This window comes from Mus caroli, unplaced genomic scaffold, assembly GCF_978045245.1.
Source record: "Mus caroli unplaced genomic scaffold, Mus_caroli_1 scaffold_3, whole genome shotgun sequence".
NCBI classification, from domain to species: Eukaryota; Metazoa; Chordata; class Mammalia; order Rodentia; family Muridae; genus Mus; species Mus caroli.
In genome coordinates this window covers 73,419,446-73,443,355 of record NW_028227258.1, presented here as the reverse complement: position 1 = coordinate 73,443,355, position 23,910 = coordinate 73,419,446, and the positions used below count along the sequence as shown (strand labels likewise).

The 23,910-nt window shown below is 49.1% G+C and overlaps 1 protein-coding gene across 1 annotated transcript; it reads left to right on the top strand.

Annotated features, from left to right (window-relative positions):
• Window positions 1–437: 437 nt before the first annotated feature.
• On the top strand, window positions 438–16,664 carry Ubqln4 (ubiquilin 4). The gene is made up of 11 exons (XM_021158218.3): window positions 438–632; window positions 2,019–2,170; window positions 2,450–2,652; window positions 3,113–3,375; window positions 6,039–6,197; window positions 9,604–9,829; window positions 10,881–11,020; window positions 11,537–11,620; window positions 11,743–11,858; window positions 12,216–12,402; window positions 14,978–16,664. Exons 1-11 carry the CDS (start codon window positions 525–527, stop codon window positions 15,128–15,130), a joined length of 1,791 nt encoding a protein of 596 aa, XP_021013877.1. The 5' UTR covers window positions 438–524; the 3' UTR covers window positions 15,131–16,664.
• The last annotated feature ends 7,246 nt before the right edge of the window (window positions 16,665–23,910 follow it).

The window sequence follows — 23,910 nt, the reverse complement described above, 5'->3', positions numbered from 1 at the left end:
TCTGTGGGGTCTTGTTCTCTTTACTCCCAAGGCTGAGAGAAGCCACGTAGGCAAACTCCAGGTCTCTGAAACCGTCCTTAATGGCCCCCTCGGGGCGGTTCCCCGGAGGCCACGACTGCTCGAATCCGCAGAGGTCTTAAGGACGTCCTGAACCAGGAACGAACCCAGGCCTGGCAGATTCCGCCTCTCAAGAAAACCAAGTGACCCCAGGGAACGGAGATAAGACGGCGACAACGAAAGTCCTTTGTCCGAACGGGAGGGGGCCGCGGGCGGCCCTGAATCTCCCGCCCTCCGCGCTGTCCGGCCCGGACCAGCTGCGCACCCAGCTCTGGCCTGGGCCGCCCCAGCTGCAGTGCTCCCCCAGGCCGCCCGGGGCGCTGTGGCTGCGGCTGTCCGGAGGGGGCGGCGGAGCCTTGGGGAGGGGTGGGAGGGGGAGTTGGAGGCTCGGGAGCCGGGCCGGGCCGGGCGGGCCGGGAGGAGGAGGAGGAGGAGCCGGGCGGGCTGGCGGGTGGCCGGGCGGCGGCATGGCGGAGCCGAGTGGGGCTGAGACGAGGCCCCAGATTCGGGTCACCGTCAAGACCCCCAAGGACAAGGAGGAGATCGTGATCTGCGATCAAGCCTCGGTCAAGGAGGTAGTATACGGCTGGGAGGAGACAGGAGGGCGGGAGCAGCGCACCGAGGGGCCAGCGCAGAGAGGGAGACCTCGGGGACGGCCTGGCGCCGCGGACGGGCCCCCGGCCGGGGTGGAATACAGGGGCATCCAGGCGGGAGAAGCGGGTAGGGGGCGCCCTGCCGGGGCTAGTCCGGGGAGCGTGGCGCGGGTAGGGGCCGATTTGGCCGCGCTACCGGGGCTGGGGGCGTGGTGAGGGAGCTTGAGGAAGGGACACCTTGTTTGTGGGCTCCATTTGGATCCTAGGCTTGAGGGGAGTGTGCTCCAGGGTCACTGGTAGAGGTTCCAGGCGCTAAGGCACAGTGCGGCCCGAGCGAGCTGCGGCTATGCTCTCCCGGGAGTGTCGCGTGGTGGTGGTGCCCTCTCTCTCTCTCTCCACAGAGCCTCCTTGTCGCAAATCGAAACGGTTGTGTAGTTCAGTTTTCTGCCCTACAGGATTTGCTGAGCGCAGTAGGTGCTCAACAAAATAATGTAGAATGAGTGGGGGACTATTGCCTGTGTTCCTCACTGCTTGAAGCTGCTCCAGAATTGCACATAGGCGGGGCTTAGAATAGGCCATCTGGTTGGAAGAGAGGGATCTTTTGCTTAGCAAGTGCACTGTTTATAGTTAGAATATGTGTTGTGTTGTGTTTTGGAGATGCTGATAGAATCTAGAAAATTTAACTCGCCCCAGTGTAGCCGTTGGTACCACTGCTGCTCTCTCAATCGAGAATTTTAAGTCCCCTGGGAAAAGCTGAATTATAAAACAGCTCTTATTGAGAATGTGTCTGATGAAGACATTGATGTCCAGACCTGAGTTCCTATATCCCCGGATACATTACCTCCTCTCTGATCCTTATCTTTAAATTCCCAGCCCTGGGGAGATAGAAGCAGGTGGATCTATGTGAGTTCGAGGTCTACATAGAAAGTTCCAGGACAGCAAGAGCTACATGCAGAGACCCTGTCTCTTAATTAATTAATTAATTAAATTTAATTAAGTAGAGATGGTAACTAACACACTAGATTCCTCAATAAATCTCAATAATACTCTAGATTATCTGTTATAGTGATGAGGAAGTTGGACTGAAGAGCCCAGAGAAGGCTGAAGAGAGACAGCCTGAGCCCAAGGCTAGTTGAAGGAGTTGGGATGGGGAGGGCTGCCCATGCCTCTGTGAGGTATCACTCTCAGAGAATTGGGTGGTGGGACAGAAGCTGCTGTCATGGATAGCAGCAGGGGCTTTCCAGGGTTGGGATACTGTGTCGTGGAACTAATTGAATGGATTCTTGTAGCTAGAGGGGCAGAACTGAGGTCAAGTCCTGCAGCGGGGTACAGTTGGCCTCTGCACTGATCTCTGCCTCTTGACCACAGTTCAAGGAGGAGATCTCCCGGAGGTTTAAGGCTCAGCAGGATCAGCTGGTCCTGATCTTCGCAGGCAAGATCCTCAAGGACGGGGACACCCTGAGCCAGCACGGCATCAAGGACGGGCTCACAGTCCACCTAGTCATCAAAACCCCTCAGAAGTAAGTACGGACAGGAGCTGCCCTTGCTCCTGATTGTGATTGTGACCTCACTTTCCATTCTTTCTCACCTGTTCAGCGGCCAGGCCTGGCACAGATGGATAAGGTCTTACCTTTGGGGGAGCCTGACAGTACTCCCAGGTTGCCTTAGATCCCCACCATCCTGCTAGCCTGGGGTAAGGGTGGGACAAGGCTGCTCAGGAGGTGGCTTGAGCTGGCAGTCCAAGGCCACCTTGTCACTTGTGCACACTCCAGCCAGGTTTCCCTACTCTTTGTCCTCAGGGCTCAAGATCCAGTGACTGCTGCTGCTTCTCCTCCATCTACTCCTGACTCTGCCTCTGCACCCTCCACCACGCCTGCCTCACCTGCCGCCGCCCCTGTCCAGCCCTGCAGCTCTGGCAATACAACTTCAGATGCTGGCAGTGGAGGGGGGCCCTCTCCAGTGGCTGCAGAGGGGCCCTCAAGTGCTACTGCATCGATCCTCTGTAAGCCTTTAGTGGGGGAGAGCATAATTTTGTATTGGCCAGGGGAGTGGAGTGCAGAGATAAAGAAGAAGAATGGTCCCTGATCCCTAGTCCTAGTCCCATGACCATAGTCACTCTTCCAGATGTTGGAACTTAAGCCAAGCTGGGGTGGGGAATGAATGATCTGTTTATGATGGTTTCCATGATTTCAGAGATGGACTCAAGTTCAGGAACAAAAGGAAAGATGGGGTTGGGGGAGGGGAGTCCTGGGTAAAGAGGGGAATGGAGAAAGGTGGGTCTGCTTCTCTCTGTTCAATGCTATGCTTAGCTTGGCCCCTGCCTTTATAGAGGTCTCTTTCCTGGAGTTGTGGGAATGACTGAAGAGGGAGGGACATGTGAGAAGCAATTAGGGCCTATCTTGGAGACTCTGCTGGATCTTGGAAGGGTCTGAGAGGGAGACTGACCCTGCTCCTTCCCACAGCTGGCTTCGGAGGCATCCTGGGCCTGGGCAGCCTGGGCCTGGGCTCCGCCAACTTTATGGAGCTGCAGCAACAGATGCAGAGACAGCTCATGTCCAATCCTGAGATGCTGTCGCAGATCATGGAGAACCCCTTGGTCCAGGATATGATGTCAAACCCCGATCTGATGCGCCACATGATCATGGCTAATCCCCAGATGCAGCAGCTGATGGAAAGGAACCCCGAGATCAGCCACATGCTCAACAACCCAGAGCTCATGAGGCAGGTGGGTCTGGGAGAAGACTGGGGAGGGCGGACGCTGGTGTTGGCTGTTCTGAGCTTCCGGTTTGCTCCTTCTTCTTGTTCATTGAGTTGAGCTGGTGTGCTTTGAACACTTGATATGGTTATGAACAGACATGGGTCAGGAACTCCTTGACCCTAAGCCAAGTGGGACAGATGTGCAGGCAGTGCTGGACATAATGATGCCCTAGGAACATAGTAAGGGCTCCGACCCTGCTCTGGGGCTTATAGAAGGTCTTCTACAAGTGTCACTAAGCTAAGACCCAAAGGAAGACTGGATGAACCAAGGAAAGAAAAAAATAATGTTTGAGGCCAAGGACCCTCAGTAGGAAGGTCCAGACAGTGTTTGGGAACATAGCAGCTGAACACGCCTGGTGGAGAAGGACACCAGTGGAAATCATAGTCTATTCTTTTCTTTTTCTTTATTTTTTAGACAGTGTGTAGTTGGAGTTTTCTACTTTGTGGGTTCTTCTTTTCCTTATTGCCATCCTCCACCCCTGCTTCCATTCCCCCTACACCCCAGTTTTATCCCCTAACACTAGATAGGAGAGAAAAAAGAATAGAGGGGAGAAAGAGATAGAGATCCCTAAATTTATTTAACTTTTCTTCTTGTTTCTTCTTTGCTTGTAGCTGGTCTTTGTACGTTATGGTTTCTTCCTCGCACCCCCCCCCCCCATTTCATCCCCTATCACTGGAGAAAGAAGGATAGAGAAGAAAGATGTATGAATCTAATTTTTTTTTTCTTCTTTTGTGTTCTTTGACCACAAGTACTAATAAACCGCAAACCCTCCTGAACGGTCAATGCCCACCCACCCACCTCCTGGGGCCCTAGCATTTATCTACCCTCTAAAAACTTTCCAAAATGTCACACAGTGGCAGAAACTCTCTGCAGCTGGCAAAACCTTACACCTCTGCGAGAGCACGAGGCAAATCATAGGCAACTGCTGAGAAGCAGCCCCACAGCTCCATAGGCCCCTACCTGGGGTTAAAACGAAACATATTCTTATAATATTTGTGGGGGTTTTGTTGTTCTTGTTTTTGTTGGTAGTGGTAGTTTTAGTTTTTTGAGACAGTTTCTTTGTGTGTCCCTGGTTTGTCCTGGAACTCTCTGTGTAGACCGGGTTGACCTTGAACCCAGAGATCCACCTGCTAGTCCTCCCAAGGGCTAGGACTAAAGGTGTGCATCACCACCACCTGGCTATTCTGTGTTTTAAAAAGAAACCAGAATTCCAGTGTTCTTACTACAACAGGGTCTCTATGTAGCTCTGGCTGTCCTGGAACTCTTTATAGATGAGACTGACCTTAACTCGTAGAGATCTACCTCTACCTCCTGAGTGATGGGACTAAAGGTATTTGCCAGAAGGCAGGCTAGGTGGTCTTGTCATCGGGGTTATAGAGACCTAAGTCTGACAGCAGCAGGTCCTTAGAGCAAGCCATCAGCTCTAAAGCAGACAGCCCTCAGCCTCAGTGTTGCGGACAGCTCGGGTTGGCTGAAGACACAGAAGGAGGGAATAGAGGATGTCCAGGCTGAATCCTTTCCCTACCCACTTTGATTTACCAGGACTAACAGTGTGGTTTGCTAAGACTGGCCTAGAAGCCTGTTTGTATGGTTTTCTCCTAGGTATTAGGGGGCAACGGGTCCATGATCCTCTCTGACCCCGTTTTCATACTTACAGAAGGTAGACGGGAATATTTACCTGGGGTGGTTATTGTGACATCCAGGGTGTGACTTTAATTCTAGGTCACTTAGCTGCTCTCAGTGTCAAGCTTTAGGGATGTCATAAACCTAGTAAACTGCTCTTGGGGGGCCGGGGGGGTTCAAGACAGGGTTTCTCTGTGTAGACCAGGTTGTCCTGGAACTCACTCTGTAGACCAGGCCGGCCTCGAACTCAGAAATCCGCCTGCCTCTGCCTCCCGAGTGCTGGGATTAAAGTCGTGCACCACCACGCCCGGCTTTTGTAAACTGCTCTTTATTCCTCTTCCTTAGACTTCTCTCTTCCATCCTAATCTGTTCCAACCTTCTAAGACACCTTATTAGACTGATATACCTAGCCTTTCAGGACTCTGATCAAGAGGTCATTTACCATCCAATAATTTATCATCCAGCGAGTATTTATTGAGTCATCACTATGGAACAGGTACAGTTCCAGGTGCTTGGGGAGGTTGTACCCTGTGCCTCTTCACACCCCCATTTTCCTATGCTCTCTGACACCTCTGAGGTCCTCTGAGCCTGAGAAATGGAAATTGCTTTTTTATAAAGAATTATTTATTTTATTTATATGAGTACACAGTAGCTGTATTTAGACACACCAGGTCTGTAAGATCCTGTTACAGATGGTTGTGAGCCCCCATGTGGATGCTGGGAATTGAACTCAGGAACCCTGGTTCTCTTAACCACTGAACCATCTCTCCAGGCCGGAAATTGCTGCCTAACTCCATCTGGGAACACTGTCCCTCGGTTCAAAAAGCCACAGGGAGGCAAGGATCAAGCCCAGATTATGACAGAGAGAGGGGATCTGGTTTGCAGTGCTCCCTGCCACCACTGAGTGGTTCCTGTGCTCCTTTGTGCAGACTCCTTCCTCGGGTCCCTTTTCCTAGCTTGGTGTTCCTCTGGTTCCAGGGCCCATCTCATATTTTTCCCTTCACCAGACAATGGAGCTTGCTCGTAACCCAGCCATGATGCAAGAAATGATGCGGAACCAGGACCGGGCCCTCAGCAACCTGGAAAGTGTCCCGGGAGGGTATAATGCCCTCCGCCGCATGTACACGGACATCCAGGAGCCCATGTTCACTGCTGCTCGGGAACAGGTGGGGCCAGGATGCAAGCAACAGGAGGGCTGGCTGGGTCAGGACTCCCTACTCCCAACCTAGGCTGCCCAGTGCTCTCCGCACTTATCCAGTCTCCTGTTGGGTGGGCCTTGCCGTGAAGCCATTTCCAGTAGTGCAGAGCCAGGGACAACCAACTTGATGGGGGCAGAATATAACAGAGGACCTTAGGGAAGTAGGTAAGATGGTGTCCAACGAACATAGTAGCATTGTTCTTGATAAACTCTTGCACCAGAGGCTTAAAGGCCAGGGAGCTAACCTGGGGTCAAAAGCTACAGAGTGTGTGTGTGTGTACACGTATACACAGTGTATACGTACATACAACATACATACTATAGATAAATAGATAGTATATACATGCACATACATATATATATCATATGTATACACACACACTATATACCAGTATAACATATATCTCAGATATATCCCTGGTTCACTTGCATCCGAATCTCTTGGGGGGGATTATCAATAGCAGGGTTCCAGACTCTTCTTAGGGCTGCTGGTTGGTTAGTCTCTTCAGGCTTTTGTTTTGTTTGTTTTTGAGACAGTTCTCACTATGTAGCCCTGGCTGGCCTGGAACTCTCCATGTAAATCAGGTTGTTCTCAGAGATCCTCCTTCCTCTGCTTTGAGTAAATGCTCAGTGAGCCCTGTTTAAGACAAGGTGTCACTATATAGCCCAGCTCATCCCAGAACATGAAATACAAGTTGGCTTCCCAATTGTTGGGATGTGGCACCATGGTCAGGATTTTGTACTTAAAAACAACAAAAACAGTTATTTATTTTTATTTTATAGATAGATAGAGATAGATAGATATTTTGTCTCCATATCTGCGCATCATATGCATGCAGTGCCTGTGGAGGCCAGAGGAGAGGTTCAGATCCACGGAAACTGGAGTTGCAGATGGTTCGGAGCCAGCGTATGTATGAGTGCTGACAACGAAACTCAGATCCGTAGGAAGAGTAACCGTCACTCTTAACCACTGAGCCATCTCTCCAGCCCCAGGGATTGCACACTTTGAAAAATGCTTTATAAGCGGAGAATATTGTTCCCTGGTGGAGCACTTGCCTAGTGTGTGTGAGTCCCAGGGACAACTTCTAGCAACACCAAAGAGAACAAACCAGCTTTATGAACGTGGGTGTACTGTCTCATATCTGTAGTCCTGGTATCTAGGAGGATCTGCAGTTCAAGGTCAGCCTGAGCTACATGAAATTCTGACTCACATTAATAAAGCCGCTTGGCTGGTAGATTACTTGTCTAACATGCACAAGGCCCCGGGTTTGAGCCCCTGTAACGCTAAACCTGGGTACAGCTGTGTGCTCTGTAATCCCAGAGGCCATGGTCATGGCTACCTTGAGAAACGTGATACTGTCTCAAAAACCAAACCAAATCGAATAGTTGAGAAAGACAACAAGCACTCCAGCTAATTCTAAGCACAGTAAAACATAAAAAAAAAAAACCTGGTTTTGCTAAAAGAACAAAGCATTTGGCATCCACAGACCTGGGCCCATATACCCTCTTGGCCATTTTCTACCAATGTGGTTTTGAGTATCTTCTCCTGAGTTACTCTCTCACTTTCACAATAGAGATCCTCCATTATAGCTGTAGTTCTCACAGTTTTGGTCTTAGGACCCAAGAATACTCTAAAAATTCATAGAGGCTGAGCTGAGCTGGGAGCATACACCTGTCATGGCAGCTCTCAGAGACAGAGGTAGAGGAGGTTTGAGCTAGTCTGGTCTGCGAGGCAGGTTCCAGGTGAGACACTGCCCCACCCCACACTGCACTCCTGTAATCCTGTAGACATAGAAGCAGGAGGATTAAAAGTTCAAGGCTAGCCTGGGCTACATAAAACTATAAAAAACAAACATACAAAAGTTATAGAGGGCCCTAAAGTTCGTTTTTTGTGAGTTGGACCCACCAATATTTACTGTCAGAAATTAAAGCTGAAATCTGGGCGAGGTGAGAAAGAAAGAACAGATTTAGAAGAAAGCGTGGTCTTGCCACAGATAATGTTAATGTCTGACACTGTAAGACAGTGAGCTTGTCAAGTCTGTGTTCATTCTGATGAATGTCCCCTGCTACATACACAGCTTTCATAAGAGAGTAAATTAGTAAGAACAAATTGACATTTTATAGAGATATGAAAACTTTCTAATCTTTCAGGGGGCCATAGGACCACATTTTTGAGAACTGCTGCATTAGAAGGATGTTAGATAGAATAACTATGTCAGGCAGGCATAGAGTAGGCACTCAATAAATGACCAGAGGAGTCAACTCTGGTAGTTCAAGGAAGATTTCATCTGAGGGCCACCAGGAAGTTCAGAGCCAGCCAGGAACTGGAAGGGGTGGACACACTAGGCCGACTACAGTAATGTAAAGATTCAAGCTGTGGTTTCTGAGGCCATCTGGTTATTGAAATGGGCATTTGTTGGAGCCAAGGATCCAAAGCTCAGAGTAGGTGATTGGTTAGCTGAGACCCTGTGACCCACTTTGAATAACAGGATGGGTGGGCGGGGCCAAGCTGCTCAGCTGTCTCCCTTTTGCTTCAAGTCTTAATAAAGCCTGTAAAACTGAGCAAGTGAGGGGGGGCTCCAGAACTGCTTGGCTCATATGGCCCCCTGGGCATACAGGTCCCTGGGCAGAGCTCTGGCCTGGTTGTTAGAGTGATGGAGGGAAAAGGTTTAGTGTTATCTTTGGGCAGCATGCCATCTGATGAGGTACAGTCCTGAGTGGTCTTTGGGAGTGTGGGAGACAGACTAAGGGATCCTTCCAAAGGGCAGGGGATGGAGAAAGCCTAAAGGGAATCCTTCGCCAGAGCTGTGCTCCCCTGGGGTACCATCCTGACATTTCTGGATGGCTCAGGTGCCTCTCTGGGGACCTTGGAAGTAAGGAAGAGAGTTCTAGGGCTTAGGATTAGGCCCAGGTGGCAGGGAAAGAGGGAACTGGAACAGCTCGGGGTCAAATGAGAGCCTGCACCCCTAGAGCTATTCCTGAGAACCTACTAGTGTCAGAGCTGTGGTGACTCTGACATCGCCTCTGCCTATTCACAACTCCAAGAGCTGAAATACCTCATTCCTGAAGGAAAAGATGCATGTGAGCATCTGTGGGTTACAGCAGAGAGCAGAAGCCCACACTGAGCACAAGCTAAGGAGAAGGCAGGTTTCCTGAGGACGTTGGCTGCCGGTCACTAACATCAGTCAGCTGTCCTCTGCAGGGTCGGTGAGGGTGGAGCTAGTCCTGGAGAACAGAGAATACATGAGGATGTTTGGTGCCCTGTCTCTCCTTTCCCTGGGGAGGGGAAGCTCTTAGGAGTGAGCAGAGAGGGAGCCTCTCCCTTGTCCCTCATTTGTTACAGTCCTTAACCCAAAACCTTTCCCTCCTCCCAGTTTGGCAACAATCCCTTCTCTTCCCTGGCCGGGAACTCCGACAACTCATCCTCCCAACCTCTTCGGACTGAGAATCGAGAGCCCCTCCCTAACCCCTGGAGCCCCTCGCCCCCCACCTCCCAGGCCCCCGGGTCCGGTGGGGAGGGCACCGGAGGATCGGGGACCAGCCAGGTGCACCCGACAGTCTCGAACCCCTTTGGGATCAATGCGGCTAGCCTGGGGTCAGGTATGTCCTAGGGTGGAAGGAGCTTAGTGGGGTCACACCAGGGCAGCCCTTCTGCCCCAGGACTGAATGGGGTCCACACTGCTTCAGTGTTTTTGAAAGCAGGTGAGACTGAATTGAAGCTAGAGAAGGGCTCAGCAGCCTGGGGTAATGGCCCTCCCTTTACAGGAGGAAGATTTGTCTGACCACATCTCATCCCTGGTAAAGACCTAAGTAATGGCTCATGAATAAACCAGGCCACACCTCCCAGCTCCATGAACATGTCTGGTACCATCCAGTGTAAATGGGTCAGAATGGGAGATGAGGATTAGGGGGAGGGGCTGCAGGAGAATCGGGACCCATCCAGAGATGGCAGTTGTGATGTCAGAAGAGAAAGATGTTCAGGGTAAATGTACGCTGCTAAGCCCCAGGGAATTCTCTGCACTGTGACAGCACAATGAACAGGCTCTGGTTCCCTGACTTCCCTGCACTCTGGGAGCTACTTTAATTGGGCAAGTCCTTTCCCCTTAACGTGCTTCAGTTCCCTTATTTCCTGAGGGAGGACTTGCTCTTGATCGGTGGCTTAAACGCTGTTTCTAAGTGTTGGGGGATCTGGACCGTCTCCAGGAGAGGGGAGAACCAAACAGCAGCTCCACATCTCCTGTCCAGGCTTCAGCTGCAACATTGCAGTACCCGAGTGAGGTGGGGTTGCGAAGCAGGCATCTGCTGCTAAGGCAGGTCTAAAAGCCATTGCTTTCCACGGCGCTTAGCTCTTTCCAGCTCACACTGTGTCTGAGCTCACTGCAGGCACAGTCCAAGGGACATAACTCAGGCTTGGTTTCTAGCCAGTTAGCCCTTAGCCGAATTGATGGGACAAGTCCAGGATAAATCAATGTAAGCTGACCTCAGAGTGAGGAGCACTTGGCCCCATTCATGGTGCTTGGGTGCCTATTTGACCGTGACCTCTTCTCTGTTTTCTGACCACTCAGTGTCTGAAGTAAGGTAGATGGAGTGAGGTGTCTGGTTTCCATTTGGACCCCTTTCTTCCTGTTTTGTCTCTGCCTCTTTGTTCCAGGGATGTTCAACAGCCCAGAAATGCAGGCGCTCCTCCAGCAGATTTCTGAAAACCCCCAGCTGATGCAGAATGTCATCTCAGCCCCTTACATGCGCACCATGATGCAGACGCTTGCCCAGAACCCTGACTTTGCTGCTCAGGTATGAAACTGCTGAAGGAAGTGCTTCTGGGGAAAGGGTTGCTACGGGGGAGCAGTTCCGAGCAGTTCCGCACTGGTGCTGAAGCACTCGGGCCAGGCTGCCTACATTCCTACTCCCAGTTCTGCTCCTTCACAGCTATGTGAACTAAGCAAGTTGTTTAACCTCCCCATCTCTGCAAATGGTGGCAGCCACAGCATCTTTCCTGCTGGGATGGAGGATTGCAGGAGCATGGCATGGCACATGGGACACCCTATAGACTTGAAGTAGTAGCTTGGGTGACTGTCAAATGCAGGCTGACTCCTGCTGTGTTTTCTGGCCCTGCACACGGGCCCTTTTTTTTTTTTTTTTTTTTTTTTTTGTCACTGACCCACACGGGCTTCTGTGGAGCACTTTGAGATTTCTCGAAGTGCTGGTCATATTTGCTGCAGTAGTGGGAGTGCTGAGGAGGGTCTGCGGCTGTGGGGGGGCTTCCCAGGGTCGGATGACCCAGGCCTCCCTACCCCTTCACATTTGCAGATGATGGTGAATGTGCCGCTGTTCGCAGGGAATCCACAGCTTCAGGAGCAGCTCCGCCTGCAGCTCCCCGTGTTTCTGCAGCAGGTAAGTGAGGTTCACAGAGGGGGAAGCCTGGGGGCCAGAGTTATGGTGATGGACAGGCGCCGGCTGTACTTACTGGCTCTTTCCTGCTTCTCCTGTTGCCTTCTCTGCTTGTTTCCCAACAGATGCAAAACCCAGAGTCTCTCTCCATCCTCACCAATCCCCGGGCCATGCAGGCCTTGCTGCAGATCCAGCAGGGACTGCAGACCCTCCAGACTGAAGCCCCTGGGCTGGTACCCAGGTAAGGAGCATTGGTGGCTATTAAAGTTTTCTTTTTCTTTCTTACATGCGTGCACAAAGATGGACACACACACACACACACACCGTTGTACGTTGGGCTGGGTCTGCTTTTCCATTTTGTTCTGACTTTTGTTGTGGATCTCACATTTCCATTCCTTTTCCTTTTTTTCTTTTTCTTTTCTTTTTTCCTTTTTTCTTTCAGACCAAGTCTCCCTTCATAGCCCAGGCTAGCCTCAAGCTTGTGGTCCTCTTATCTCAACCTCCCAAATGCCCAGGTTACAAGCACTGCCCTCCACGTCCATTTCCCACCATGTTCTGCACTGCCATCTCCTAACTCTTGTTCTTTTCCTGCCTCCAGCCTTGGCTCCTTTGGGACACCCCGGACCTCGGTACCTCTGGCAGGCAGCAACTCTGGATCTTCGGCAGAGGCCCCCACTTCTTCCCCGGGCATGCCAGCCACATCTCCTCCCAGTGCGGGTTCCAATGCCCAGCAACAACTCATGCAGCAGATGATCCAACTTTTGTCCGGAAGTGGGAACTCACAGGTACCCAGGGCAGTAGCTTCCTGAGCAGCATCACAGGCAGGGGCAGTACAGGCAGCAGCACAGGCCTCACGGGAGGCAGACTGGGCTGGAGGGCCTGGTCTGCCACGCATTAGCTTTGGGCAAGTGTCCTCAAGTGAGGTTTCTGCAGGGTTTTTTTGCTTAATTTTTTTTTTAAAGATTTATTATTTATTATATGTAAGTACACTGTAGCTGTCTTCAGACACTCCAGAAGAGGGAGTCAGATCTCGTTACAGATGGTTGTGAGCCACTATGTGGTTGCTGGGATTTGAACTCCAGACCTACGGAAGAAGAGCAGTCGGGTGCTCTTACCCACTGAGCCATCTCACCAGCCCAAAAATCTTTTTTCAAGACATAGTTTCTCTGTGTAGCCCTGGCTGTCCTGGAAAGCCCTCTGCTGGCTTTGAACTCACAGATCCACCTGCCTCTTTCTCCTGCGTGCTGGGATTAAAGACATGTGCCACCACAACTAAGTGGTCTGTATAGCTTTAAAGTCGGGTAAGAGTAGTGGCAGTGCTCAGCACATGCCAGGTACCACGCAGTCACAGTATCCGTATGGCACTGATGGGGAAAGCCAAGGGCAAAGAGGTCAGGTGGCTGGCTGCTCACTCGCGCAGCTAGTGGATGGTGAAAAGGAAAGGCCAGGACTTTAGGCAGGCACAGAGGTGGCTTGGCATCTCTGACCTCTGCCTCTGTGACTCTTTGTAAATTCGGGGAGGGCTGAGCCAGGTTGATCGCTGAGACTCATCCAGTACAAAATGTGTGACAGAGAAATGTCAGTGAGCACTAGGAAGGGCTTTGACTGACACTGTAGGGCCTGTGAGGCCCTAGGCAAGGTCACTCTTCCCTATATTCCTAGTCAGGTGGGCAGCGAGCTCTGCCCTTCCTCTTGCTCCTTGTGACCTCTTGCTCATGATCCAGCCTGGTGCTTCCCAGACACCCCACAGGAAAGCGCTCCTAAGAGATATTTGTAGGAGTGTGTGGGAACGAGAAGGCTTGTGTTCTGTTAATAATTCTATTCCTGGTGGGTTAAAAAAAATCGCACACATTCTTTCTTTCCTGGGCCTCTCCTCTGACCTTTCCTTTGGCAGTATGTGTGAAGACTGTCTGGCAGGGTATGTTTAGCAGACATCCTGTCTGACCTTTGCACTGCTCTGGGCTGTATGTTTGTGCTTGCATGTGTGCATGCTACATATTCAGCCCAGCATTAGAATTTTAGCTTTTTTTATTTCTTAGTTTTTTTGTTTTTTTTTTTTTTTTAAGATTTATTTATTTATTATATGTAAGTACACTGTAGCTGTCTTCAGACACTCCAGAAGAGGGCATCAGATTTTGTTATGGATGGTTGTGAGCCACCATGTGGTTACTGGGATTTGAACTCAGGACCTTCGGAAGAACATTCGGCGCTCTTAACCACTGAGCCATCTCGCCAGCCCCTATTTCTTAGTTTTTTGAGACAGGTTTTTCTATATAATAGCCCTGGAACTCAAATTTGTAGACCTGGCTAGCCTTGAAGTCAGAGATCTGCCTGCTTCTTCTGCCTCCTGAGTGTTGAGACTAAAGGTGTGTGGTACCATGCCCAGCCTCTCAGTTTTTTGTTTTTTGGGGTTGTTGTTGTTTTTTTTTTTTTTTTTTTGGTTTGGTTTTGGTTTTGGGGTGTTTTGTTTTGTTTTTTTTTTTTTTTTTTTGGTTTTTTGAGACAGGGTTTCTCTGTGTAGCCCTGGCTATCCTGAAACTCACTCTGTAGACCAGGCTGGCCTCAAACTCAGAAATCCGCCTGCCTCTGCCTCCCAAGTGCTGGGATTAAAGGTGTATGCCACCACTGCCTAGCGCCTCTCAGATTTTTAATTTTTATTTTATACCTACCAGTGTTTTGCCTGCATGTATGTCTGGGTACGGAGTGTGTGTCTAGTGCCCACAGAAGCCAGAAGAGGTATCTGATCCCTAGAAACTAGAGTTAGAGACAGTTGTGAGCCTCCATGTAGATGCTAGGAATCAAACCTGGGGCCTCTGGAAGAGTAACCAGTGCTCTTAACCGAATCTCTATCCCAGCATTGATCTTTGAAGCATCTGTTAACATCTGGAAAGCATTTAGGAACAAGCTGATGCAGGTCTACCAGGGACTTGGAAAGTTTAACAAAAATATGGTCTGTCTTATTGTTACAGTTATTTACTAACTTGGGAAGTAGACTCTCTGTCCTTCAATTACAGTTCACTTTCCTTATACCAAGCAGGAGGCCCTGAGGGGAGGGGGGGTGGATGGGCCAGCAGGATGACACATAAGTGGATTCAAGGGCCAGCCTTGATTATGGGGAATTAGGGACCTACTATGTAAACACTCAAATTCAAACTGTTCCTGTAGGAGGCAGGCCCAGTATTCATGCCTGTAATTCCAGCACTCAGGAGGCTGAGGCAGGGGAATTGCAAATTCTAGCCTAGCTTGGGTTACTTAACAAAACATTCTCAAAGAAGGAAGGAAGGGACGGAGGGAGGGAGGGAGGGAGGGGCTAGCCCGAGAATGGGTCTATACCCACTTGCCAAGTCCTGCCTCTTCCAGGTGCCGATGCCAGAAGTGAGATTTCAACAGCAGCTGGAACAACTCAATTCCATGGGCTTTATTAACCGTGAGGCCAACCTACAGGCCCTGATCGCCACAGGAGGGGACATCAATGCCGCTATTGAGAGACTCCTGGGCTCCCAGCTCTCCTGATCCCTCCTGCCTTCCCCACCTCTCAGCGCCAGCCTCTGGCTCCTCTGTCAAGCCCTACCTTCCATAGTCTGTCTTCTTTGACCCCTACGAACAGAACAGCAAGAACAGCAGGGTGACTTCCAACTTCCAAGGCTTGTGCCCAACCCAAAGCTCTCCAAGGATTTTGATTCCTTTAAGGTCTCATGAAATCTCTCCCGGTCCTCTTGGAGCAGAGCTATCTAGTGTGCACAGTGTGTCAGTTTGGCCACATCTCCTTGCCCACAAGTACCTTGGCAACACACATTCTTCTCCAGGGGACTGAGAGGAGGACCCCACCTGGCGTACCGGAAGTCTTCCGTTGGTACCACTAGAATTTAGCCAGCCTTACATTACTCCTACCCTCCTCTCCCTCCGTCACCTCAGCCCAACCAGTTTGAATCTCACTCTTTGGCTAGGTGCTGGTGAAACTGTTTTTCTTTCTCTACCCCTATACTGGTTCATATAGCAATTTTTCACGGGCTCCCTTTGGGACTCTGAGGCAGGGAAGAAAACGCCTGTCCTTCTGTCCAAAGGCAGCAGTGAGTCAGCAGTCTGAGTAGGGTTATCAAGATCAAACCAGACCAGTGGACACTGGTGCTCAAGAGCCACAGCTGAGAGCTCTGGGAAGCAGGGACTTGGGGAGACAGCCTGGGCAGGAGGCTTGGAAGTTGGAGTTGACAGAGTCTAGAAAGACCAATAGATTTCATGGTGGAGAAGACAGGCTCAGGCCTGACAGAAGAGAGTCTGATGGACTTGGAACTGAAGATAGGAGTTCAGCAAAGCTGAACAGCGTGACCCATGAGAAATCAAATTGGCTCCACTGTTTCCAGACATATTTGTGCTCACGTTCATATTCCAATGAACCCAGTCTTCAGGCTCCAGTATTTTGAGCCCCACTCTCCAGAAGATCTGATGGGGTTTCTCAGCATTGTAGAAAATCTGTGTGCGTACATGCAAGCTGGGGAGGTGTGTGTTCTTTGTTGATTTCTGGTTCACAACTTTGTCAACAGAGATAAGTGGGTACAAGGGCCAATGTCCTGGAAGACCACAGCATTGAGGGAGCCGGGTCCCTGGGCCTCTGGGTATTGGGTATCCAGAAAGCAGATTGAGCACTTCTCTGAGTGATAATGGCTCTGACTGGCACTCTGGCCACCGAGGCTTCCTTGGTGAACGAATAGTGAAGTTTCTCTTCCAGAAGTTTCTCTCCTGCCTTTCAGTTCTTTGCTGGTTCCCTAGGCCAGAAACTTGTATTTGAGGAGAGGTGGGATGGCAGATGCCTTTGGTATGGAACTGGGCTTTGCTTAATGAGTACCAGAGGAAGCTCTTGCCACATTTTCTCTGCTGTGTGGTCCAGGTACTTGGAGGACACCTGGCTGAGAGACAGGTAAGGAAAGGCATCCTGCTGTAGGTGGGGAACAGTCCCAATCAGTTCGAACATGCCTTCCCTTCCCCCTCTTATACCCAATACCCACTCTGGCCTTTGTAAATAAATAATGTGATTTTTGTTGTGAGATTATATTGGTGGTTTGTTTGTTTGTTTGTTTTTTCCTGAGGGAGGAACCTTGCTGAAGACATGCCACTGTCTGTCTTGAGTTAGGTTTGGTGTTCTGAGAAGATGTCACTGAAGACCAAGCTGGCCTAGAACTTGCACAACCCTCAGCCTCGGTGGCTGAGTGATGGGATTGAAGGCTGAGTGCCACGCTTGCCTCATCTTTTTGGCAGTGGAGCTAGCTGTCTGGTGATGTAAGAATGAACCATGCGGGACTGGTGAGATGGCTCAGTGGGTAAGAGCACCCGACTGCTCTTCTGAAGGTCCAGAGTTCAAATCCCAGCAACCACATGGTGGCTCACAACCATCTGTAACAAAGATCTGATGCCCTCTTCTGGAGTGTCTGAAGACAGCTACAGTGTACTTACATATAATAAATAAATAAATCTTTAAAAAAAAAAAAGAGGGGGCTGGAGAGATGGCTCAGTGGGTAAGAGCACCCGACTGCTCTTCCGAAGGTCCAGAGTTCAAATCCCAGCAACCACATGGTGGCTCACAACCATCCGTAACGAGATCTGGCGCCCTCTTCTGGAGTGTCTGAAGACAGCTACAGTGTACTTACATATAATAAATAAATAAATCTTTAAAAAAAAAAAAAAAAAAAAGAATGAACCATGCTTGGGAGAATGGAAGACTGGTCCAGCCCGGTCCTCCGTGCAAATCCCAGTGCCAGAGAAAAGAGAAGAAAATGGAAACATGAAGGAGCGGGAAGTCTGGCTTGAAACTTAGCACGTAAAGGCTGCTGGTAGCCATAAAATTTTTGCAGCCTACTTTAATAAACCTTCAACCTCTCCTCTGGCTCCCCACCCAGCAGAGGTAGTAGAAGAGAAAATTTATTAGGATATGGGAGAGATGGACCTGTTCAGCAGTAGCTCAATCTTCTTTGTCAGCAGTTCAATTCCCATAGCAAACCCCAAATACAACTTAGCTACAGACCGGACCTCTAGGCAGCCAGACAGCAGGCACAAACCAGCAGCTTCAGTCCTTTCGGCAAGCAGACACCACACATGAACCAGCAGCTGTAGTTCAATCCTGAAGAAACTGCAAGGCTTGCCAGGCTACTGAAGCAGCAAGAAGTTCATAAGCAGTTCTTTGTTGAGCTTCTCTGAATGGCAGTGTTAACCACAAGTGGAGCTCAACTAGGCCTTGTAAGTCAAACCAATCCATGTGTGTCATTAGCAAAGATTAGCAAGTCAAAGCAAACCAAAGCTCCTCCCACAGTCTGGGGGGTCGTTTTTACACCCCTTCATCTAGTGTCCTTCCGCGGATATAGTGTCTGCTATATCCAAACATCCTCTCACCCTCTTCTGCTTCAGGAAAACAGCTATTAGCATGTTTGCTTTAGCAAGACATTCCTTCACCTGTGTGCCCCAGCCAAATATATTATTTGACATAACTAGAAGTTTCCAGGTCAGCTGCCTTTTAAAAAATATTGCAGTTCTTTTTTTTTTTTTTTAAAGATTTATTATATGTAAGTACACTGTAGCTGTCTCCAGACACTCCAGGAGAGGGCGCCAGATCTCTATACGGATGGTTGTGAGCCACCATGTGGTTGCTGGGATTTGAACTCTGGAGCTTCGGAAGAGCAGTCGGGTGCTCTTACCCACTGAGCCATCTCACCAGCCCTCTTTTTGTTTATTGTGTATGTGTGTGTGAATGCACAAGTGTGCTGTGGAACACATATGAAAGACTGAGGACAACTTGGGAGTTGGTTCTTTGCTTTAATCATGGTATCCTTGGATATACGTGGTGTATCCAAAATTGAAACTTGAGTCACTAGGCTTGGTGGCAAAACACCTTTACCTACTGTGCCATCTTGCTGGCCCTAAATGCTGCCTTTGACTTGGAAAATGTCACTAAGGGAAGTCATTGCTGAGACTGAGCTGCGTGCCTGAGGACTTCAAAGCTGGCAGCTAAAAGGGGATAACCTTAGAGCTTAAGAAGTAGGAGCCAGCTGGGCGTGGTGGCACACGCCTTTAATCCCAGCACTCGGGAGGCAGAGGCAGGCGGATTTCTGAGTTTGAGGCCAGCCTGGTCTACAAAGTGAGTTCCAGGACAGCCAGGGCTATACAGAGAAACCCTGTCTCGAAAAACCAAAAAAAAAAAAAAAAAGAAGTAGGAGCCTTGCCGAGCAGTGGTGGCGAACGCCTTTAATCCCAGAAAAAGTAGCCTTGATCCACATGGCACTTACACTAGGTGAGGAGAGTTAGCCAACCACGTTCTACAGCATGCCAGGGCATTCAGGAAGCCCTGTGAGCTTAACCTGAGCTTAGACTGAGAGGCCAGCGTTAGTGTCTGCTTGGTAAAAGTAAGCAAAGCTCTGTAAGAAGTGGCCTGCGTTCTAGACCTAGGAAATGTTACAACAGGTTGAGCGTGGTGGAGTGTGCCTAGAATCCTAGCACTCCAGAAGCCGAGACAAGACCAGGGCAAAGTAAAATTCACTTTCCAGATAAGGGAGGAAGGGACTGGAGATACATACGAGGCCCTAAGTTTAATTCCCGGTGCTAGAGGTAGAGGAACTGGGCTTTTAGAGAGATGATTGGTTGGAGACTGGGGCAGGTAGACTGGCCAGAGAATCTTTCAGGGCGTAAAATAAGGAAGTGGTCTAAAAACAGCAGCTTGGGGCTCAGCCATTAAGAGCACAGGCTGAGCCGGTGTGGTGGCGCACGCCTTTAATCCCAGCACTCCAGAGGCAGAGGCAGGCGGATTTCTGAGTTCGAGGCCAGCCTGGTCTACAAAGTGAGTTCCAGGACAGCCCGGGCTATACAGAGAAACCCTGTCTCGAAAAACCAAAAAAAAAAAAAAAAAGAGCACAGGCTGTTCTTCTACCTCTAGATTCAGTTCCCAACACCCACATGGCAGCTCGACCATCTGTAACTTCAGTCCCAGGAGCTCCTAAACTCTCTTCTGGTCTCCTCAGGTACTGCGCGGATGTGGTACACAGACATCCATATGGGCAAATACATGCGCATAAAAAAATCAGCCTGCTGGGCGTGGTGGCACACGCCTTTAATCCTAGCACTTGGGAGGCAGAGGCAGGCTGATTTCTGAAACAACAACAACAAAAAAAATCAGCCAATAACATTCCAGCAATGGGAAGGCAGAGACAGGAGGCTCTCTGAGTTAGTTCAAGGCTACTTTGGTCTATTTTGGTCTATGTAGTATGATTCAGGACATCCAAGGATACACAGTGAGACCCTGTGTCAAAAAAATAAAATTAAAACAACAGAATTACACAGTGATGGCATCCTGTCAGGATTTGGATAAAAGATGAAACTGAAACAGCTCCCAAAGGCCAATGCCCGAACAGTGTGAGCACCAAAAGGGTAGTTTTGCTATAGTCCCTAAGTATGAAGGTGCACCAAAAGGATAGTTTTGCTATAGTCCCTAAGTATGAAGGTGCTTTTTTTTTTTTTTTTTCCTTTGGTTTTTCGAGACAGGGTTTCTCTGTGTAGCCCTGGCTGTCCTGGAACTCACTTTGTAGACCAGGCTGGCCTTGAACTCAGAAATCCGCCTGCCTCTGCCTCCCAAATGCTGGAATTAAAGGCTTGCACCACCACGCCCGGCGATATATTTATTAACAAGCTGCAAGCCAAACCTGGTCAGGTTCTGAGCTGTTGTAATTTGATGAGGCTGTTAATACCCAGACAAAGGCCCATTACTAGCCATCTGATCTTGCCCTGGCTCGCTCTGGTCCATGTTTGTCCTCATGACCTCATGGTAAATACTCCTTGGTCCCTCCCAGGGCCTTGCACTCTTCTGGTCTCTTTTCTCTCTGATCTCTTTGGGACCACCCCACACACACACTGGAATCAGAAGTCCCACCCTATTCTCAGCCCAGCTAATTAGCTGATCAGCTCTCTTTTTAACCAAACAGGGGTGATGAAAAACAGTTTTTACATAACATAAAGACCAGAGAAGGCTGACCAGACCACCCTCCAAACTCAAGAGAATTTCTATCTGAGCATCTGCATCTAAATGCACAGTGCCCAAACCCATCCACCAACCCCCCTGGCGGTTATTTTGAATGTGCTCATTGTTATGTTGAAGCCTATGCAGCCCTCAGGACAGCATCCCATGTCTCTAACCTCTGTTCTGGATCTTCTGGTTTTTAGAGTCTCTGTTGGGAAGTTGTAATTCTGATAGGTCTGCCTTTTTTTTATTTTATGTATGTGAGTACACTATTTTTTCAGACACACCAGAAGAGGGCATCAGATTCCACTACAGATGGTTGTGAGCCACCACATGGTTGCTAGAAATTGAACCCAGTACCTCTGGAAGGGCAGTCAGTGCTCTTAACCATTGAGCCATCTCTACAGCCCCTATTTGACCTTTTTCTCTTTTACCTTTTTTTTTTTTAAAGATTTATTTATTTATTTATTATATGTAAGTACACTGTAGCTGTCTTCAGACACACCAGAAGAGGGCATCAGATCTCATTATGGGTGGTTGTGAGCCACCATGTGGTTGCCGGGATTTGAACTCGGGATCTTCAGAAGACCAGTCAGTGCTCTTACCCGTTGAGCCATCTCGCCAGCCCTACCTTTTTTTTTAATTATTTATTTTATGTATGTGAGCACACTGTCGCTCTCTTCAGATACACTAGAAGACATCAGATCCCATTAGAGATGGTTGTGAGCCACCATGTGGTTGCTGGGAGTTGAACTCAGGACCTCTAGAAGAACAGTCAGTGCTCTTAACTGCTAAGCCATCTCTCCAGCCCCTCTTTTAACTTTTAATATTCCTTTTTGTTCTGTACATTTAGTGCTTTGATTATGTGGTGGAAGGATTTTATTTGCTGGTCCAATCCATTTGGCATTCTATAAGTTTCTATACATTGATAGCCATCCCTTTTGTGAGGAGCCCTAAAAGAGCACTGTTCTTCCAGAGGACCTGAGTTCAATTCCCAGCACTCACATGGTAAAGAGGTCAGCTCAGGAACTTTGGAAAATTCCACCAGACCCCTCCCTTCCTAGAGTAGAAAGGTCATAGAGCACACAGGCACCCTCCCCTCAGGAAGGGAGAGGCTAATTACATTCCTCAGACCACTGGGGGGAACCAACCTGCAGAAGAGGCAAGCCCAGAGCACATAGACACACAAATTCCTCAGGGCAGACCTACCATTAGCCACTTGCAGATGAGCTACTTCATTCCCTAAAGACCAATCAATCAGTTTAAAAGTCACACTGAGCCGGGTGTGGTGGTGCAGGCCTTTAATCCCAGCACTTGGGAGGCAGAGGCAGGAAAATTTCTGAGTTCGAGGCCAGCCTGGTCTACAAAGTGAGTTCCAGGACAGCCAGGGCTATACAGAGAAACCCTGTCTTGAAAAAACAAAAACAAGGGCTGGTGAGATGGCTCAGTGGGTAAGAGCACCCAACTGCTCTCCCGAAGGTCCGGAGTTCAAATCCCAGCAACCACGTGGTGGCTCACAACCATCCATAAGGAGATCTGACTCCCTCTTCTGGAGTATCTGAAGACAGCTACAGTATACTTATATATAATAAATAAATCTTTAAATTAAAAAAAAACAAATAAAAGTCACACTGTTCTGCCAATCACATTGTGCCTAGTGGCTGTTGCTTCATTCTACCCTTGAAAACTGTATAAAAACTGGCCAAACAGACTGCCTCTCCTTCAGGTCTGTGACGACCCCAGCACCCTGGAACAATAAATTCTTGCTTTACATCGATTGATTCCAGCTCCCTGTGACTCACTCAGAGGGTCCTCGTAATTAAGGTTCATCAGAGTCTTACAATGGCAGCTCACAACTGTCTCTAACTCCAATATCTGACACTCTCACACAGACATAAATGCCAGCAAAACACCAATAAAATAAAATGTGGGCAGGTGAAACTGTGTCACCAGACAAAAGCTGGGCAGGTTGAGTGTATCAGAGCCCTTGGTAGAATGGTAGGGGTTTCTCCAACCCGGTTCCTGTCCTAGAACTCTTGACCACAACACCCTACATATTGTGCATGCATATTGTGACCACTAGTCCCATAGCACAGAACACAAAGTTCTTCATGCTCGTGAGGTATGAGATGGGTCGTCCTGAGTGACCTGGACATTCCCTTCCTGGACATTCCTTCCTGCAAAAGATATTCAATCTCTGGTCCACCCTGATTAAGTCATTTTCCACAATGAACAATAAATAGTTTGGACAAACAAGGACTATCTCTCCCATCAAGAACTGTCATGGTGGGGAAGCCTTTGTCATACAGAGCTGTGCCACCAGAGTGTTGTCCCCACCCCACCCCCACCTCTAGCCTTCCCCAGCCCCATGCTCATTGCTGGACCACAAGGCCCCTTAGTCTGACAATGCATAGTTCCCACTGACGACTAGACACCTGGGAGTTTGAGAACCCCTGCCTCTTTGGCCTCAAACTGCCTTGTCACCCAGGCTGGGGCCCCATCTTAGGCTGCATTTTGGCACTCTGGCACCCCACAACAGTAAGGATGGGATGTAGCCTAGTGCCCTCCCATTTAGTCTGCCCAAGAGGTGTTTGCACACTCCAGCAGCCAGAAGGAACACAGTCCCACACCTGTACTCAGGAGTTTGAATACAGTCTGCACCACAGAGAAAAATGCTTTGGCCTTTTGGTTTGGTTTGGTTTGGTTTGGTTTGGTTTGGTTTGGTTTGGTTTGGTTTGGTTTGGTTTATTGAGATAGGGTTTCTCTGTGTAGCCTGGAACTATCCTAGAACTCTTTGTAGACTATGCTGGTCTCAAACTCAGAAATCCACCTGCTTCTGCCTCCTGAGTGCTGGGATTAAAGGCACCCACCATCATGCCTGGCTGAAAAATGCTTTAAACAACAACAACAACAAAAGAAACGGGCCTGGAGAGATGGCTTAGAAGTTAACAGCTCTTATTGGTCTTCCAGAGGACTTGGGTTTGGCTTCTAGCATCCACATCAGGTAGTTCATGATCCTTTGTAACTCCAGGTGCAGGGGATCTTCCACTCCTAGCTTCTTCAGATACTCACACACAGACTAACAAATAAATAAATAAATAAATAAATCCTAAATTTTAAGGAAAAGTAAAAACCACAGCAGGTGTGACTTGTGAGGACAATCCTGTTCTCTCTGAGACCCCCTGACCGGGATCTAAAGTCCTGTCTCCCCTCTCTCCCTGCCCAGCTACAGCCTGATCAACTCTTTATTTTATTTTATTTTATTTTATTTTGGTTTTGTTTTTTTTCAAGACAGGGTTTC

What these genes read in the sequence shown, in the direction of transcription:
- Ubqln4 (XM_021158218.3), top strand. Translation starts at nt 525, where the DNA reads ATGGCGGAGCCGAGTGGGGCTGAGACGAGGCCCCAGATTCGGGTCACC. An exon ending in ACCCAGAGCTCATGAGGCAG is followed by an intron (nt 3,376 to 6,038) that starts GTGGGTCTGGGA and finishes TCCCTTCACCAG; the next exon opens with ACAATGGAGCTTGCTCGTAA. An exon ending in ACCCTGACTTTGCTGCTCAG is followed by an intron (nt 11,021 to 11,536) that starts GTATGAAACTGC and finishes TCACATTTGCAG; the next exon opens with ATGATGGTGAATGTGCCGCT.